We start from the raw sequence: 17,222 nt of genomic DNA, 5'->3' as shown, positions 1-17,222 counted from the left end.
CTACTCTATCAAAACACCTCATAATTTTGAACGTGTCTTATCAAATCCCCCCCCTTAACCTTCTCTACTCCAAGGAAAGCAATTCCAGCTTCTCCAGTCTCCCCACATAACTGAAGACCCTCATCCCTGGTACCATTCTGGTAAATCTCCTCTGTACCCTCTCCAAGGCAATTACGACATCACAAAAATCACGGTATAGATGCCACCAATATCCCTTTCATGGATTTCTAACCTCTCTCTTTATAAAGTATGTGCCATGGTGGCCAGTTTCATTTTTCTTCCATGTGGCTACTTTTATGGAACTTTATGCTTTGTTTTCCTTTGGCACTTTTTAAAATTGTGAAATACAATGTTATAATTAAAATATAGTGCCCTCCAAGATCTCATGCTTTATCAGTATGACTCAACAATTTTTCAGTTTCTGGGAATTGTGTTGTAATATTTTCTGTTGGGGAAAATTCCAGTCCATGGGGAAGATGTACCTTTCCAAATACAGAGAATCACAAATAAAGTAGTGCTTTATTTTTCATAAACCAACAAACGGCTTGTGGCTGACACAAATGGGTTTTGCTTTTGTAAACCTTTTATTTTCTGTATTGAAATAGATTTTTTAAAGTATATCTGAGTGAGGTTTGTATTGTAAGCGTAAACTAGGGATTTGACTTTTGATGGGAGTGCTGCATAGTTATCAAGGTATCATTTGAATCTGGGCAATAGAAGCGCTAGTACTTTGCATTTGCTATGGTTGCCATGTGATTGACACTTGGATAGCTGGACCCATGATGTCTTTGTTAAAGGGTAGCCCAAGCAATGTTTTACTGGAGGCATAAACCACTGGAATAATCATACCTCATGTAATGTAATTCGAAAATCAATTTTTACGTATTTGTGTAACACGGGAACAGCGCTGAGCATGCCCTGTCACAAATCCATGACTGCAATTTCAGAATGTGAATAGAAAGTCTATACTGAAAATAGCTGCCTGAAAATATTTAGACTTTTTTATTTTTGTTCAATTTAATTTGTAAATGTACACAATCCTGAGTGTTCTCCCCCTCTCCTCCTTGTCAGTTAAGCAATTTTTTTCCACTCTTGGTATGTCATAACTTTGTGAAACAATTTTACCCACCTTAAGGTTCAGTGCTGTCGCCTATCACCAGTGATATAATGAGCAACCTGATGTGTGGTAGTTTTTGGGGTTGGTTTTGGGCATGTGTCCATGCATTGAGTTCAGTGTTAGGGGAGATACTACACGGCAAATCAAAGGAAGAGTCACCCGTTGTACACTTCCAGCCAAACCGTTATAGAGCAGCACTGGCAGAATCCTGGTGATTTACACCTTTCTGAGAGAACATAAGAAATAGGAGCAGGAGTAGGCCATTCGGCCCTTCGAGCCTGCTCTGCCATTCAATGAGATCATGGCTGATTTTCTGCCTCAACTCCATTCACCGGCCCTATTGCCATATCCCTTGATGCCTTTACTAGTCAGAAATCTATCGACTTCTGTTTTGAATATACCCAATGACTGAGCCTCCACAGCCCTCTGGGGTAGAGAATTCCAAAGATTCACCACCCTCTGTGTGAAGAAATTTCTTCTCATCTCAGTCCTGAATGGCCTACATAGGTGGCTGGTGTGGAAAATGGAAATGTCACATTGGTGCAGTGGGAAGGGAGGCTGAGAGCTATGGCACATTGGGACAGGATGGTAGGAACTCTACTCTCTAGCTTGCTGAGATGTACCTGAAATCTCAATGCTGACAATCATTGAGAATGTATAGTGATGAAATTTATCAGTGCTAATCTTCTTGATGAGCAAAATTCATCACAACAGTTTTTTTCACTACTGTAGTGATGAGAAAAATAGGAGTTTTTTTGAGCTTTTATTTATTATTGATAAAATTAATCTTCGACAGGGATGCAAAACAGGCAGTAGCATATTGGCCGGCCATTATATACCCTGCCCGCTTTTCCTTTCTGTTGCAGTCCCAGCTATCCAAAGGAAAACTGTGCTGTCATTACAGAAATAGTTTTATTAGTGTACAACAACAGAAATAACATTCTAGGACCTGTATGAAAACCTGTGCTATACAACCCAAAATATTAAGTCACGATGGTGGTGCTTGACTGAAATGGCTTAATATGAGTAATCATGTCAAGGACATTTCAGCTGTCTCTGTGCTTTAATCTCCTGAGTATGCAAACATCAGAAGATAATACAGCTCATACTAGTTAATGAGGACATTTATTTTAAAGGAATGCTTCTCTTGAGCACCTGGAAATCTTAACCCTTTCTCTGTCTCCAACTTGTATTTAGGTGGATCGTAGCTGACATAGGCTTGTCTGTTCTTCTGGTTTTATTTTAATTAGTCAGTAAAATTGCATAGTTGTGCTGCAGTCTGTTAGCTGCAATTCAGTGGAAATGTTGATAATTACTGGCTTACTTTATCTGACCTTGTGGGTGATATAAAGATGCAATCTACGGTTAAAAGCCAGCTTGAAAGCTCTTTGGGGGTGGTGGGGGGTAAGAAAAGAACTACATTTCATATTTGGGTGGGGGAAACTGGGATTGTGTTCCAGGCTGTGATATGCTTTAGGAGTTCAGATAACCATGTAAACCACTCAAAACTATAATCCTGCAGTTTAATGTCATCTGGAAAATCAAATTTGTTGAAGTCTTGAACAGACATAATTGTTCAGTATGTAATTACTAGGTCAAAAGCAACAGTTGAAAGATAACTGTTTGATAAGGTTAGATGAAGTAGGGTGGGAGGAGGCTCATGTGGAGCCTAAATGCCGGCATAGGCCAGTTGGGCCAAATGCCCTCTTTCTGTGCTTTACACTCAATGTAGCTCAATGGATAACTTCACATCGCTTTATGTCATACTAAGGAATTTGGCAGAATCCCAACCATTGACAATGAAAGTTTAAATCGGTTTGTAAGTTTTTTTGGCAATCCAAGTTGCAGGTTTCTACTATATCATAGCAGACATTGTCTCTCTTTCTATTGGCTGTTTCTCTGAGAAAGTAATCCATTGTGTGCACTGTCTTCTGTAACTCCTGGTGCACAACAGTGTGGGAGGGTTTCTTTTTTTCATCATTTTCTTTGTGCTCAAGGTGAGAGATGGTGCTGGGCACCTGTGTCAGCATCAAGCAACTCAGCTCGGGTATAGCACAGCCAAATACAGAGTGAAGTCCCAACACTGTGCCTCAGCCTCAATCTCACAAGAGCAACTGTGTCACCCTGCACCAGTGTAACACCTTTTCCATTTACTACAAAAGACATCCTGCCCAAACCCATCTATTATGTCCCTTGCAGACAAAGGAGACTTTTATCCTATCAGTCCCAGAGGTAAAAGGCCAGCATCTAACCTCTTGTGCCACCCAGTTCCCTTAAGAGTGTATTTTAATTTGGTTCAACAACTTAATACCCAACTAGAACTGTTCTGCAGTAGAAGCAGTGAGTTGTGATCTGGAATGCACTGCCTGAAAAGGTGGTGGAAGCAGATTCAGTAGTAACTTTCAAAAGGGAATTGGATAAATACTTGAAAAGGGAAACATTTACAGGACTGTGGGGAAAGAGCAAGGGAGTGGGACTAATTGGATAGCTATTTCAAAGAGCTGGCACAGGCACTATGGGCCGAATGGCCTCCTGTGCTATATGATTCTATTAGAAATCCATTTCATTATGCTGCTGTGTTGATCATTTGTGTCACTTTTTTTCTGTGATAAATTGTGTGACCTTCAGGAACATATGAAAACAATGCTTAACTTGACAGCACATCAGGTTGACAAAGCTCCAATTGAAAGTCACATACAGAAGCAATGTGACAACCTCCCCTGGATAGTTTGACTCTGCAACTTGGAGTTACAGGAATTAATTCTTCCTTGAAAATTTCAATAATAATTTAAGTTATACTTTCTATAAGTTTCCTGAGTTATATTTGTTTAGTCTTATTTTTCAAGATTTTGCCCCATATATGAACTGTACATTTTTCACATAACATGCACCTGAGTATATGGTCGATTTCACAGTGCACAATGATGATTGTGATGTGGGGAGAAACTCAAGTAATCAAAGGGTAGGACAACAAAAAGCAGTTTAAGTAGCAGAAACAACCAGAGTTAATTTTTCATTGAAATTACACCAGGCCCTGCATTCAAACTAAAGAAAAACTAATAACAAAACCAACATTAGTTAAGACAATAAACAGAAAATGCTGGAAACACTCAGCAGGTCAGGCAGCATCTGTGGAGAGAGAAACAGAGTTAACGTTTCAGGTTGATGACCCTTCGTCAGAACTGGAAAAAGCTGGAGATCGAACAGGTTTTTAAGCAAGTGTCGGGGCAGGGAAAGGGGGGAGGGGAGGAAAGAACAAAAGGGAAGGTCTGTGATAGCATGGAAGGCAGGAGAGATTAAGAGAGATTAACAGATGGTGCAAGGCAAAAGGAGATGGTAATGGGACAAGTTAAGAAACAAAAGATGGCTCTAGATGAAGTGTAAATGGCAGAATGAAAGACAGCTGCCATGTGGGGGAGAGAAACATTTAAAAAAAAATGGAAAAAAAAGAATAGGGGCAGAGGTTATGGTCTGAAATTGTATTCTGTGTTGAGTCCAGAAGGCTGTAAAGTGCCTAATCGAAAGATGAGGTGCTGTAAGTTACATAACCATGACGACTATGCTGATGTGTTCTGTGTTATAACTTAATGACATTAACACAAAAGAATTACTGGCAAAATCATCAAAAAATAATCTCCAGTTGACTGATGGGAAATTCTGTGGCCTGTATATATTATAGCACGACTGTTTTATGCTAGACTATTAGAGCAATAGTAAATGAAAACTGATGTGCCAAATAACTGCCCGAATCCGAAGTTAAAGCTTAAGACTGAAGCCTTTTATTAAATAAGAATCATGGCAGAGTTAACAGAGTCCATCATCGACCGAGCTCTTGGTAGAACATACCAGAAGAGGGGCGGGGCCAGGGAGGAGCATTAGTGGTTCCCCCTAGTGGAACATTCCAGACATTACAAGTGCAAGTACAAATATCAGAACACAGTTATTTCATCACAAAAACCTAACCAAGTGATTGCTTTAACATTTTCTACACAAATTGCTTTTTTTATAGTACACCAGTAATAATGGAAAACAGCACCTTGTAACTTTTGTTTTATTGTCTTTGGTTTAGCACAGCTCCAGTGCGGAGTATCAGCATTTTGAATCTTGCAGAGAGGTCAAATGTTGTCCTACCTCCTCCAGATTACGTATCTGAGCCAGTTAAACATCACAACAAGGAAGTATCATTCCACTCTTTCAACAGTGCTCCAAGCAGAGGAATTGTACCCCAACAAGACAATACAAATTCAGTAAGTACCCATCAAAGACCAAACGTACCACCTTTATATAAATGTCACTGATTATCGGGGTTTTGTTGTTTCTAATTCTAGGACTATTGTCAACTCTTGTAGTTGCATGTCATGTACTACTAACACAAAAGCAAAACAAAGTTCTCCGCAGTGCTAGTGCTGGGGGTGCAATGCCGTCAACCTTCTACATGTCAGCTGTGACTCAGTGATAGCACTCTCGCCTCTTGCATTAATAAAGCTATGGAACCAACATTTGAGTTGAATATGTAGTTTACACATTAGAAGCTCCAAAAACCTCAGCACAGTGGGCCTGGCTCTCAGTTCTCCAAATGTAAACAAAGATAAAATCAACTTTATGAGGAACTTCAGTGCATGACTGAATACAAAGTATGTTGTGTTCTTACCAGACACAAGTTGTGAGGAATTATTTTCCTCTTGGTTCTAATTTACTGCTACCTTTTCTCCCTAGTATACACAAACAGGTTTACAGTTTTACCAATGCAAAATCTTAAGAGATGGATAGAGTACAGAATAAATATATTCCATTACGGTGAAAAGGGGTGCATCAAAAATGGAGTTCAATGGATAGAGAGTGCCATTCACAACTCCTCAGATAATGAAACAGTGCATGCCCGCATGCAACAAGACCTGGACAGTGTTCAGGCTTGGGCTGATGAGTGACAGGTAACATTCGCACCACAGAAGTGCCAGGCAATGACTATCTCCAACAAGCGAGAGTCTAACCACTGCCCCATGACATTCAATGGCATTACCATCGCCGAATCCCCCACCATCAACATCCTGGGGGTCACCGTTGACTAGAAACTTAACTGGACCAGCCACATAAATACTGTGGCAACAACAGCAGGTCAGAGGCTAGGTATTCTGTGACGAGTGTCTCACCTCCTGACTCCCCAAAGCCTTTCTACCATCTACAAGGCACAAGTAAGGAGTGTAATGGAATACACTCCACTTGCCTGGATGAGTGCAACTCCAACAACAATCAAGAAGCTCGACACCATCCAGGACAAAGCAGCCCGCTTGATTAGCACCCCATCCAGCACCTTAAACATTCACTCCCTCCACCACCGGCGTACCGTGGCTGCAGTGTGTACCATCTACAAGGCGCACTGCAACAACTCCCAAACCCACGACCTCTTCCACCTAAAAGGACAAGGGCAGCAGGTGCATGGGAACACCACCACCTCCAAGTTCCCCTCCAAGTCACGCACCATCCTGACTTAGAAGTATATCGCTGATCCTTCATCATCGCTGGGTCAAAATCCTGGAACTCCCTCCCTAACAGCACTGTGGGAGTACCTTCACCACACGGACTGCAGCGGTTCAGGAAGGCAGCTCACCACCACCTTCTCAAGGGCAATTAGGGATGGGCAATAAATGCTGGCCTTGCCAGCGATGCCCACATCCCATAAACGAATTTTAAAAAAATATCCTCGTGTGTCATAATTAGAAGTAGCAGCTGGTCATTACCTATGCTATTTTCAGTAAAATGTAATGTTGTAGGAATTAACGAATTCCTACGAATAACGGAGATCGACACAAGATAACAACTAAACAGGTCTTTACTCAACGGAGATGCCATGCGGACTGCCTGGGCAGCCCCGTGGTTTGCAACGTGACGTCATCGCGTTTTCCCGCGCTCTTAAAGGGGCCACGCCCCGTACATGCAAACTCTATATACAAAATACAGTAATGCCTAACACAATGGTACAGGTTTAGGCTGGTGTTAGAACATCGTTAAAGAGAATTATATACAGTTAGCCAGAGTCATTCAGTGGTTCTGCCACATGCGCCCCCCCAGAATTCGCTTTAACGGACAAAGTCAAACGGTGAGGGGGTCTGACGAGCCTGTCAGAACGACTCCTGTACTCTTGAGACAGAGTCTGGCGGGCGGTCGCACTCGGTCTGCTGTAACGACGATGGGTGGCTGACCCCGTCTCGGCGGTTGTGCTGTCTCGACAGGGCGGTCGAGGTCTAAATGTGCTGGCTTTAAGCGGTCGACCGAAATGTGGTCCGGTTTACCACCGACATCTACCGTGAAGGTTTTGTCCCCTGCTTGCAACACGCGGAAGGGACCGGTATATGGGGCCTTGAGCGGATCCCTATGTGCGTCATGGTGAATAAAAACGTATTCAGCCTTGTGAAGCTCCGTGGGAACGTGTGACCTCTGCAGCCCGTGGCGCGAAGTGGGCACCGGTGCGAAACATCTGGCCGCCTCTTGGTGACTAGCAAGCTGGGCAGACGCAGACCATGGCTCCGTCGATGTTGGTAGGAAGTCCCCTGGGACTCACAGCGGCTGACCATACACAAGCTCCGCTGATGAAGAGTAAAGGTCTTCTTTGGGGGCCGTGCGAAGGCCCAACAGGACCCACGGTAGCTTGTCTGCCCATCCAGCGTCCTGGAGACTGGCCCTCAGGGCGGCTTTCATTGACCGGTGGAAGCGTTCGCAGAGGCCATTCGCCTGTGGGTGGTAGGCTGTGGTGCGGTGTAATTTGACACTGAGTCCTTGGGCCACTGCATTCCAGAGTTCGGAGGAAAACTGCAGTCCCCTGTCTGACGAAATATCTGCAGGCACTCCGAAATGGGCGATCCAGGAGGAAATGAACGCCCTGGCCACGTCCGCCGAAGTAGTGGATGACAGGGGGACCGCCTCCGGCCATCTGGTGGTGCGGTCAACCATGGTCAGGATGTGTGAAAAACCATGGGATGATGGGAGTGGTCCTACCAGGTCCACGTTGACATGGTCAAAACGTCGCTCCGGAACTATGAAGGTGGCCAACGGAGCTTTGATGTGGCGCTGTACCTTGGCCTTTTGGCAGGCCATGCGGGTGTTGGCCCAGTCGCGGACATCTTTATGCATGCCATGCCATACAAATTTCGCTGACATCAGTTTCTGAGAGGCCTTCATTCCTGGGTGTGACAACCCATGTATGGCGTCGAACACTTTGCGGCGCCAGACGACCGGCACGACAGGGCGAGGATCTTGTACGGAGACGTCACACGACAGCGTGGTACCTGCCGAATGGAACTTGACGTCGGCCAACTGGAGGCCAGTGATGGCCGTTCTGAAAGCTTGGACTTCCGGGTCTGAGGCTTGGTCCGCTGCCATGAGGGCGTAGTCGATGCCCAAATGAACCGTATTGACGATCGCGCGGGAGAGGCAGTCTGCCACCAGGTTGTCCTTACCGGCCACGTGCTGTATATCCGTGGTGAATTCGGATATGTAGGTCAGTTGACGCTGCTGTCGGGCTGACCACGGTTCGGCGGTCTTGGCCATTGCAAAGGTTAGCGGCTTATGGTCCACAAAGGCAGTGAAAGGACGTCCTTCCAGTAGGAACCGAAAATGGCGGATGGCCAGAAAAAGGGCGAGCAACTCTTGGTCGAACGTGCTGTATGCTCTCTCGTTCTGCTGTAGTTGACGGCTGAAGAATGCCAACGGCTGCCACGTCCCGTTCACCCACTGCTGTTGCATGGCACCGACTGCGTAGTCTGACGCGTCGGTGGTGAGGGCGATGGTGGCTCCTGGCAGCGGGTGCGCCAGCATAGTCGCGTTGGCTAAGGCGCTTTTGGTGTCGGCGAACGCTCGGGCCATGTCTACCGGGTTCTTGCCAGTCTTGCCCTTGAGGGCCTCGTACAGGGGCTGCATGAGTAGTGCCGCCTTAGGCACGAAACGGTGGTAAAAGTTTACCATGCCTAGGAATTCCTGCAGGACCTTTACGTTCTGCGGGCATGGAAAGGATGTCACCACCTCTACTTTCGAAGGTAAAGGAATCGCTCCCTCTGAGGTGATGCGATGCCCCAGGAAGTCAATTTGGTTCAGGCCAAACTGACACTTGGCCGGGTTGATAATCAGACCGTGTTGGTTGAGGCGTTGAAAAAGGGTGCGTAGGTGACAGGTATGTTCTTCCTTAGTAGGACTGGCAATTAGAATATCATCCAGGTAGACGAAGAGGAACTTGAGGTCCCGCAGCACGGAGTCCATCAGGCGTTGGAAAGCCTGTGCGGCATTCTTTAACCCAAACGGCATTCGTAAAAACTCGAAGAGGCCGAATGGGGTGATGACCGCGGTCTTCTGGACGTCTTGTGGATGAACTGGGACCTGGTGGTAGCCCCGGACGAGGTCGACTTTTGAGAACACGGTGTTCCCTGCCAAATGGGCAGAGAAATCCTGGATGTGGGGGATCGGGTACCGATCAGGAGTGGTGGCGCTGCCGCATGGCCGCCATTCGCCGCCAGGCTTCGGGACGATATGGAGGGGTGAAGACCAGGGACTATTCGACCGGCGAATAATCCCTAACCGTTCCATGGTCGCGAAGTCCGCCTTTGCGACCGCCAGGTTCCAGGTGCCGGGCCCGCGCGTAGACCGGGGGGCCGTTGGTGGTTATGTGGTGTTCCACACCATGTTTCGTGGCTGTGAAGGAGAACGTGGGTCTTGTCAGGTCGGGGAATTCGCCGAGCAGGCGAGCAGTCATCAGGAGTCGGGAACGCACAGGAGACGGTGCGTGACGTAGTGTTACTGCGGTAACATGGAAGAGAATTAAAAGTTGCTGCGTTGATCAGCCGCCGGTTCCTAACGTTGACCAGGAGGCTGTTGGCGCACAGGAAATCCGCGCCGAGGAGGGGCTGGGAAACTTTGGCCGTAACAAACTCCCAGTGAAAACGTTGCCCCCCGAGGCACACCTCCACTCGCCATCTGCCGAAGGTCCGAATTGTTCCGCCATTGGCCGCTTCAAGGGTGGGGCCATGATTTCCCCGTCTGCACATCGAGGGCGGACGCGGGTAAAATGCTGCACTGCGCCCCGGTGTCGCACAGAAAACGACGACCGGAGAGAGTATCAGTGATGAACAGCAATTTTCCCGTGTTGCCGATCGCCATCGTGGCCGCGGGGTCCCCATTAGACCCGTTCCTCGGTAGTCGCAGTGTCAGTTGTTGTTTTCTTGGGGGGGGAAAACTGCAGTGAGGGCGGCAACGCTTCGCCTTCGCGCCGAACTGCGCGTGGTAGAAACACAGCCCAGCAGGCTGACGAGCTGGGGCGGTGTCTGCGGGGGATGGGTGCCTCGTGGCGGCGCACTACTGCCGCGTTACAGCGAAAATTTTGTCAGCCTCCGCAGCAAGTGTTCCGCAGTCTTCAATTTCAGATCTGGCCAGGGCAGCTTGTACCTGTTCAGGCAGTTGGCTGAGGAAAATCTCGCGGAATAGGAAACATTCCCGTTCTGAGCCCAGAAGTGTGAGTATTTGGCTCATCAACTCTGAAGGCTTGGAGTCCCCGAGCCCGGGCATAGCGAGTAATCGACGGGCGCGCTCCGATTTTGTGAGCCCGAAAACATACAGTAACCACGCGTTGAGGGTTTCATACTTGTGTTCCGTTGGGGGGTTTTCGAGGAGGCTGACGATCCGAGAGGCGGTAGAGCTGTCAAGTGCGGAGACCACATAAAGGTACTTGGTCTGATCCGCATCGATGTTCCTCTGGGCGAACTGGGCCTCGACCTGAATAAACCACGAGGGCGCTTGCTGCTCCCAGAACTGTGGTAGCTTTAGCGAAACGGCGTTTGCTTCCATGCTGTGCTCTTCTTATGTGAAAACGTTCACAAAAACGTGGTCACCAATGTCGGAATTAACAAATTCCTACGAATAACGGAGATCGACACAAGAGAACAACTAAACAGGTCTTTACTCAACGGAGATGCCACGAGGACTGCCTGGGCAGCCCCGTGGTTTGCGACGTGACGTCATCGCGTTTGCCCGCGCTCTTAAAGGGGCCACGCCCCGTACATGCAAACTCTATATACAAAATACAGTAATGCCTAACGCAATGGTACAGGTTTAGGCTGGTGTTAGAACATCGTTAAAGAGAATTATATACAGTTAGCCAGAGTCATTCAGTGGTTCTGCCACAATGTAAAATACCATATTAGTAAAAGCAAAAAGTTATCAAAGTAGGACTTTAAATGTATGTTTTTATTTTATATAAGTAATAAGCAGCCAGAGAAAGGGCGTTTCTTATTTTAAAGCTTTTAATGAAAAGTTACCAAATCCCATTTCTATCTTAATTATCATTAGCTTGTTGCAGATTTGCAGCTTTCAAGTTGTGCATGTTTCTATCAAATAGCGTGAAAAATTTGAAAGGCAGTGTATTACAAGGTAGAACTGGAGAAGTGCACAAAATTATTGAACGTTTTGATCTAAATTTACTAGACTTCTCAAAAGGTTAAGTCAAATGTAATTCTAAAGGAAAGTGATAAACTATTCCTGCTATCTGACAATTGTAATTCTCTCTCATAACTGCTGTTAACAAAGAATATAACTTCCACTTGCACCGAGGCAAGTTCCCCCTTCTGGATATGATTAATTATGGTAGTGTATGTTCCCTTGAAATGACAAACACCATCTGTTTTGTGAAGGGGAAAAAATAAAAGGTTAGTGGCAAAGCAGGTTTGTGACTCCAGTCTTTACCAAACTGTTGGGAGAAGTGTTGGCCAGAGACTAGGTACTTCTAAAAAGGAGGTAAAGTCAGTAGGTGAGTCACCTAGACTGGTGTTGAACTTCCCTGTAGCCAACTGAAGAATGGTAATGTTCTCAGCTGAACAGTTCTCAAATGGTGAATAATGCACACCATCATATTTGTGAAGCCATAACACCCACCTGTAAAATCTTAAATGATCTCTGAGTTCTTGGGCAAGACACCAATAGGCAGCAGCCAGTATGTTTCAGCAATAGATCAAGATTTATTAAGCTTATTAAGCGTAATCAATAATTAACAAAAGTCGATAGTTTTAACGAGCAGCTCGCAGCCCTTGGTCTCTGGAACCTCTTGGACACAGATGACATCGTCTTAAGTCTGTTCCTTTGCTCTCGCAGTAAGTCTGTGTAAAGTTGTCCTTTGAGTATCGAGGTTTTAACCCTTTTATCAAAAGTTGGTTTGGCCAGTGTCCATATATGGTCTTTAACAAAATCACCTTTTTTAATTGGTTCTAATGGTCAAAATACCATTCTCACTCAGACTAAGGTAGCATCCCGCCTTTCTAGTATTTTTCTGTCAACCCTATCCTACTGTCTTGTTATCTTGTTTATAGTTTGTCACCCCATTGGAATTTACCATATCTCTTTCATTTCCTGCCTCCCTAGTACCCTGTACAAGGCCTTTATACCAAGGGCCCATATCAGTGCTGTTTCACTAGTCTTGAGGAATCCAGACTATCTCTCTTTTTAATCTACCAGATAAATACCTTATCTCCATGATCTCTCTCATTTAATGTCCTTATACTAATTATTTTTTAAATATATTTGCAATTAGTTTTGTTAAGCAAATTCTAATTTCTACTTAGCATCATAATATGTTATTCAGCAATTTAACCTTCACTCGCAGCCTGTGGCTGTTTGTTATCAAAACTGTCTTTGTAGCTGCATTTTGAACAAGTCTTAGCTTTTTAGTTACCCAGGAGTAATTATGGGTAATATTATTTGGTCAATGGCTACACTTGAATTTATATGTATATGATTCTTATCTACTAAATATCAGCCTTTCGTACACACCATTTCCCCATACCTCCAACTTTCTTCCGAATTCCTTGGACTGTGCACCAACTGAGGATGAGTGACCTGCTCCCAGGCCTCTCTGTGTTGCCGTGAGCCGGCTGTATGTGAGATTGGTCTGGCAATAACTCAACTATTTTATTTTTCTTTTCTCCCCTTTACTTACCCCCCCCGCCTCACCCCACTCCCAAACCACATTCCTGTTACATGGCTGGGAACAGTGAATTATGACTTTATGGGATTGCATTTACCAGCCAATGTCCCAATACTCAATGTTACCATTGATGCCCTACATCATTGTTTCAATCAAACTAAGAAAAGAAATGATCAAAGAAAGTACTCAATACCTTGGTAGTGTTACTCAATTAATGCTAAAGAATTAATACTGTATATGGCTGCTGTGATTATTTCCTCACTTCCTGTCCTGAAGGCATTGATTTGTTACTGGGGCACAGTTCCATGGGCACTGCACCTTACCTAATTGCCCATTATTCCTATGGGAGCCTCAACATTGAGTGTCTGTGAGCCTGATCCGGTGCACACCTCGTATCCACACAGACGTTTCCAGCAGGGTTGGCTCAATAGCAATTGGAACGGGAACTCTAGCCCATCTTTCACCTCCATAACTCTGGAGAGCAGAGGCCAATTGTAGCATCCTATGGCTGTCTCAGTCACGATCAGCTAACTCAGTAAAAATTAAGGGTCAAAACATGGGACCTTGCTGGTTCGTATGGTTTAGCTACTCACTGGGTAAACTCACTGAGCTGTCTAGGATCTTATTTGTTTATATCTTTACTCTTCCTTTGATGCACTAGTCATCCATTTTCAAAGTCTCTTTAATTGCTACTATCCACTTCTTCACAATCACTGTGACCTAAAAGCTGTTTAATGCAGCTATTGCCAATGTACAGTAGCTGACAGTGACTTAGAACATTCTGATGAAGCCCAAAACTGCTATACAGAGCTTTAAATGTGCCACTGTTTAATACTGCTATAAACTAGCAATCATAACATTTTGCTTGTTTGCATTCATAACAGTTTACTGTACAATTCCTACATTAACAAGGACTGTAAAACTGTGTATAAATTTGAAATAGGACAGATAGCAGTATTCAGATTTTACCTAAATATAATGCTAGATTGAGAATGATTTGAAACTGGTACTTTAATGGTAGGGAGCCTGTTTATTGGAACATACAATCCCTGAATGCCAGTAAAAACAACAGTAATTAAAAGAATTCTCAATTTAGATTTAGGAACATAGGAACAGGAGGAGGTCATTCAGCCACTCGAACCTGTTCCACCATTCAATGAGATCATGGCTGATCTGCGATCTAACTCTATACCCGCCTTTGGCCCATATCCCTTAATATCTTTGGTTAACAAAAAGCTATCAATCTCCGATTTAAAAGTAACAATTGATCTAGCATCAATTGCCATCTGTGGAAGAGAGTTCCAAACTTTTACCACCCTTTGTGTATGGAAGTGTTTCCTAACTTCACTCCTGAAAGGTCTGGCTCTAATTTTTAGACTATGCCCCCTAGTCCTAGAATCCCCAACCAGTGGAAATAATTTCTCTCTATCTACCTGTTGTGTCTGTCAGTAGTAAGACACAAGACTGCAGGAGAACGGTACAACAGGTGTTTACTCAACGTGGCTCACTCTGGAACTGACTGTACAGATTACTACTCAGTGCTATATACAGGTGTGGTCACTGCCGGTACTACAGTATACATGAGCTGTAAAAAGTAGTTCCCCCCTTAAAGGTATATACATTACAATTCCTCCCTGTTAGATCTGTGTATCTTGATGTTGTGTCCTTCAATAATTAGACAAGAGACTGCAGGGAACAATCAACAGGTGTTTACTGAATGAGGGTTACTCTAGAACTAACTGTACAAATCACTACTCCGGGTTTATATACAGGTGTGGTCACTGCCGGTACTACAGTATACAGGAGCTGTAAAAAGTAGTTCTCCCCTTAAAGGTACATACATTACAATTCCTCCCCTTTTAGATTAACAGTACCATAACACTCATTTAACAATTAAATATCAAACTAATTACAATTACCACTTTTAACATGCAACATTAACTGAAAATAGTCCATTTACATATTCAGTCTTTGGGGAGGCTTCCTGATCCTTTCTGGATAGCGCCTTTCCCGAGTGTCTCGCTCTTGGTGCGGAGGCGATTCTGGCACCCTGTCGTCAGTTGGTTCATCAGCTTCCGATGCTACTGTTTCTGGGGTAGATGTGACCTGTACGTCGGGTTCCTCACCAGGTACGTATGGGCGAGGCATGGGGTTGACTTGTTCCTGTGACTCTAGGATCTGGTCAGCATGGCGTCTCACGATGTTCTCCCCAACGTCCACTGTGTACACTAGTGGGCCCTGCCGTGTGCATATCGTTCCTGGCTGCCATTTTTCTGTTCGGTAGTCGCGGGCCAAGATTGGTTGCCCTACATTGAAGCTCCTTGTTGGCTTCTCATGGATGTGCTGGAATTGCTTACTCTCAACATCTCTTTGTACGTTTGGTCTGAGCAAATCCAGGCGAGATCTTAACCTTCGGTTAAAGAACATCATGGCCGGGGCCTGCAGCGGAATGTTGTCATTGTACATAGCCTTTATTGCCTTCTTAAAGGTTTGTACGAACCTCTCAGCCAATCCATTTGTGGCTGGGTGATATGGGGCGGATGTGTAATGCCATACCCCATTCTTCTGCATAAACCTCCGGAACTCTTCAGACACAAACTGTGGTCCGTTATCGGAGCAAATCTGTTCTGGCAAGCCGTTCCTGGCAAAAATGGTTCGTAGGACTGCAATAGTTTTCTCCGTGGTGGTGGAGGACATTTTGATGACCTCAGGCCATTTCGAGTGCGCATCCACGGCTATTAAAAACATTGAGTCCATGAATGGACCAGCAAAATCAATATGCACCCGTTGCCATGGAAATGAGGGCCACTCCCATGGGTGTAGAGGGGCATGTGGTGGTGCATTTTGGACTTTCTGGCATCCTGAGCAGCTCTTGGTCAGGTCCTCGATTTGTTTAGCGATTCCCGGCCACCACACAAGTCCTGGCAAGGCTTTTCCTTTTTACCACTCCCAGATGACCCTCATGAAACTCATTGAGCACTCTATCCCTTAACTTGGGTGGAATTACCACTCGGGATCCACACATCAAGGTCCCCCGGCACACTGACAGCTGTTCTCTTCTTGTCGAGAATGCTGGCAACAGTGAGTCGCCATGTGCTGGCCATCCCTTCACCGTCAAATCATATACCCGAGACAGTGTCGGGTCATTTCGGGTCTCCTTTTCTATACGAGTGTTAGTTACCGGTAGGTATTCAACTATAGTCGAATGAAATATTTCAACAGGATCCACTGCTGGTGCTTCCTCTGCAGTAGGCAGTGGCAGGCGTGATAGCCCATCAGCATTTCCATGCTGTTTCGTGCCCTTATATTCAATCTCATAGTGGTGCGCCCCTAGAAAGAGTGACCATCTTTGTAGTCATTGCGCAGTCATCACCGGAACGCCCTTCTTCGGACTAAAAATGGAGACAAGAGGCTGGTGGTCAGTCAGCAAGGTGAATTTCTGCCGGTGCAGATAGTGATTGAACTTTTTCACTCCCCACACTAGGCTGAGGGCCTCCCTGTCAATCTGGGCGTAGTTACGCTCGGCTGAGGTTAGTGATCGTGACGCAAAGGCTATTGGCCTCTCTGAGCCGTCCGAGAATTTGTGCGACAGCACCGCTCCAATGCCGTAGGGTGACGCATCACACGCCAACCGAATTGGTAGTGCTGGGTTGAAATGGGCCAATACCTCTTTCGATGTGATTAGTGTTTTGCTCTTCTGGAAAGCTCGTTTACATTCGTCACTCCACTTCCATGGCACTCCAGTTTGCAGTAGGGTGTTCAGTGGGTGTAGTATTGTAGACAAATTTGGCAAGAACTTATTATGGTAGTAGTTTACCAGCCTGAGGAATGACCTCAGTTGTGACACATTTTCCGGTGCTGGAGCCTTGACTACTGCCTCAATCTTTTCTGGGAACTTATGTAACCCCTCTTTATCGATAACGTGGCCACAATACGAGATCTGTTTTTTAAAAAACTCGCATTTGGGGCGGTTAGCTCGGAGCCCATATTCCTTCAATCTAGTGAGCACCTGCTCCAGGTTGGCGAGGTGATCACTGTCATTTTCGCCCGTGACCAGGATGTCGTCCAAATAACACTGGGTCCCTGGGATCCCTTGCAGGACTTGTTCCATTGCCCTTTGCCAAATAGCCGGAGCTGATGCTACCCCGA

The 17,222-nt window shown here is 45.4% G+C and overlaps 1 protein-coding gene across 2 annotated transcripts in view; it reads left to right on the top strand.

The window, feature by feature from the left end:
- Positions 1–17,222, top strand: part of baiap2l1a (BAR/IMD domain containing adaptor protein 2 like 1a) — a 166,684-nt gene that overhangs the window by 128,405 nt on the left and 21,057 nt on the right. For both annotated transcript variants that reach the window (XM_086001132.1, XM_086001131.1), the window contains one exon: positions 5,187–5,364. In XM_086001132.1, the coding sequence (XP_085857258.1) occupies positions 5,187–5,364 (178 nt within the window). The remainder of the gene's footprint in view (positions 1–5,186; positions 5,365–17,222) is intronic.

The sequence above is a fragment of the Somniosus microcephalus genome, chromosome 11 (assembly GCF_052327205.1).
Source record: "Somniosus microcephalus isolate GS21.2 chromosome 11, FLI_Smic_1.0, whole genome shotgun sequence".
Lineage (NCBI taxonomy): Eukaryota > Metazoa > Chordata > Chondrichthyes > Squaliformes > Somniosidae > Somniosus > Somniosus microcephalus.
This window is presented reverse-complemented; position numbering and strand designations above follow the sequence as displayed.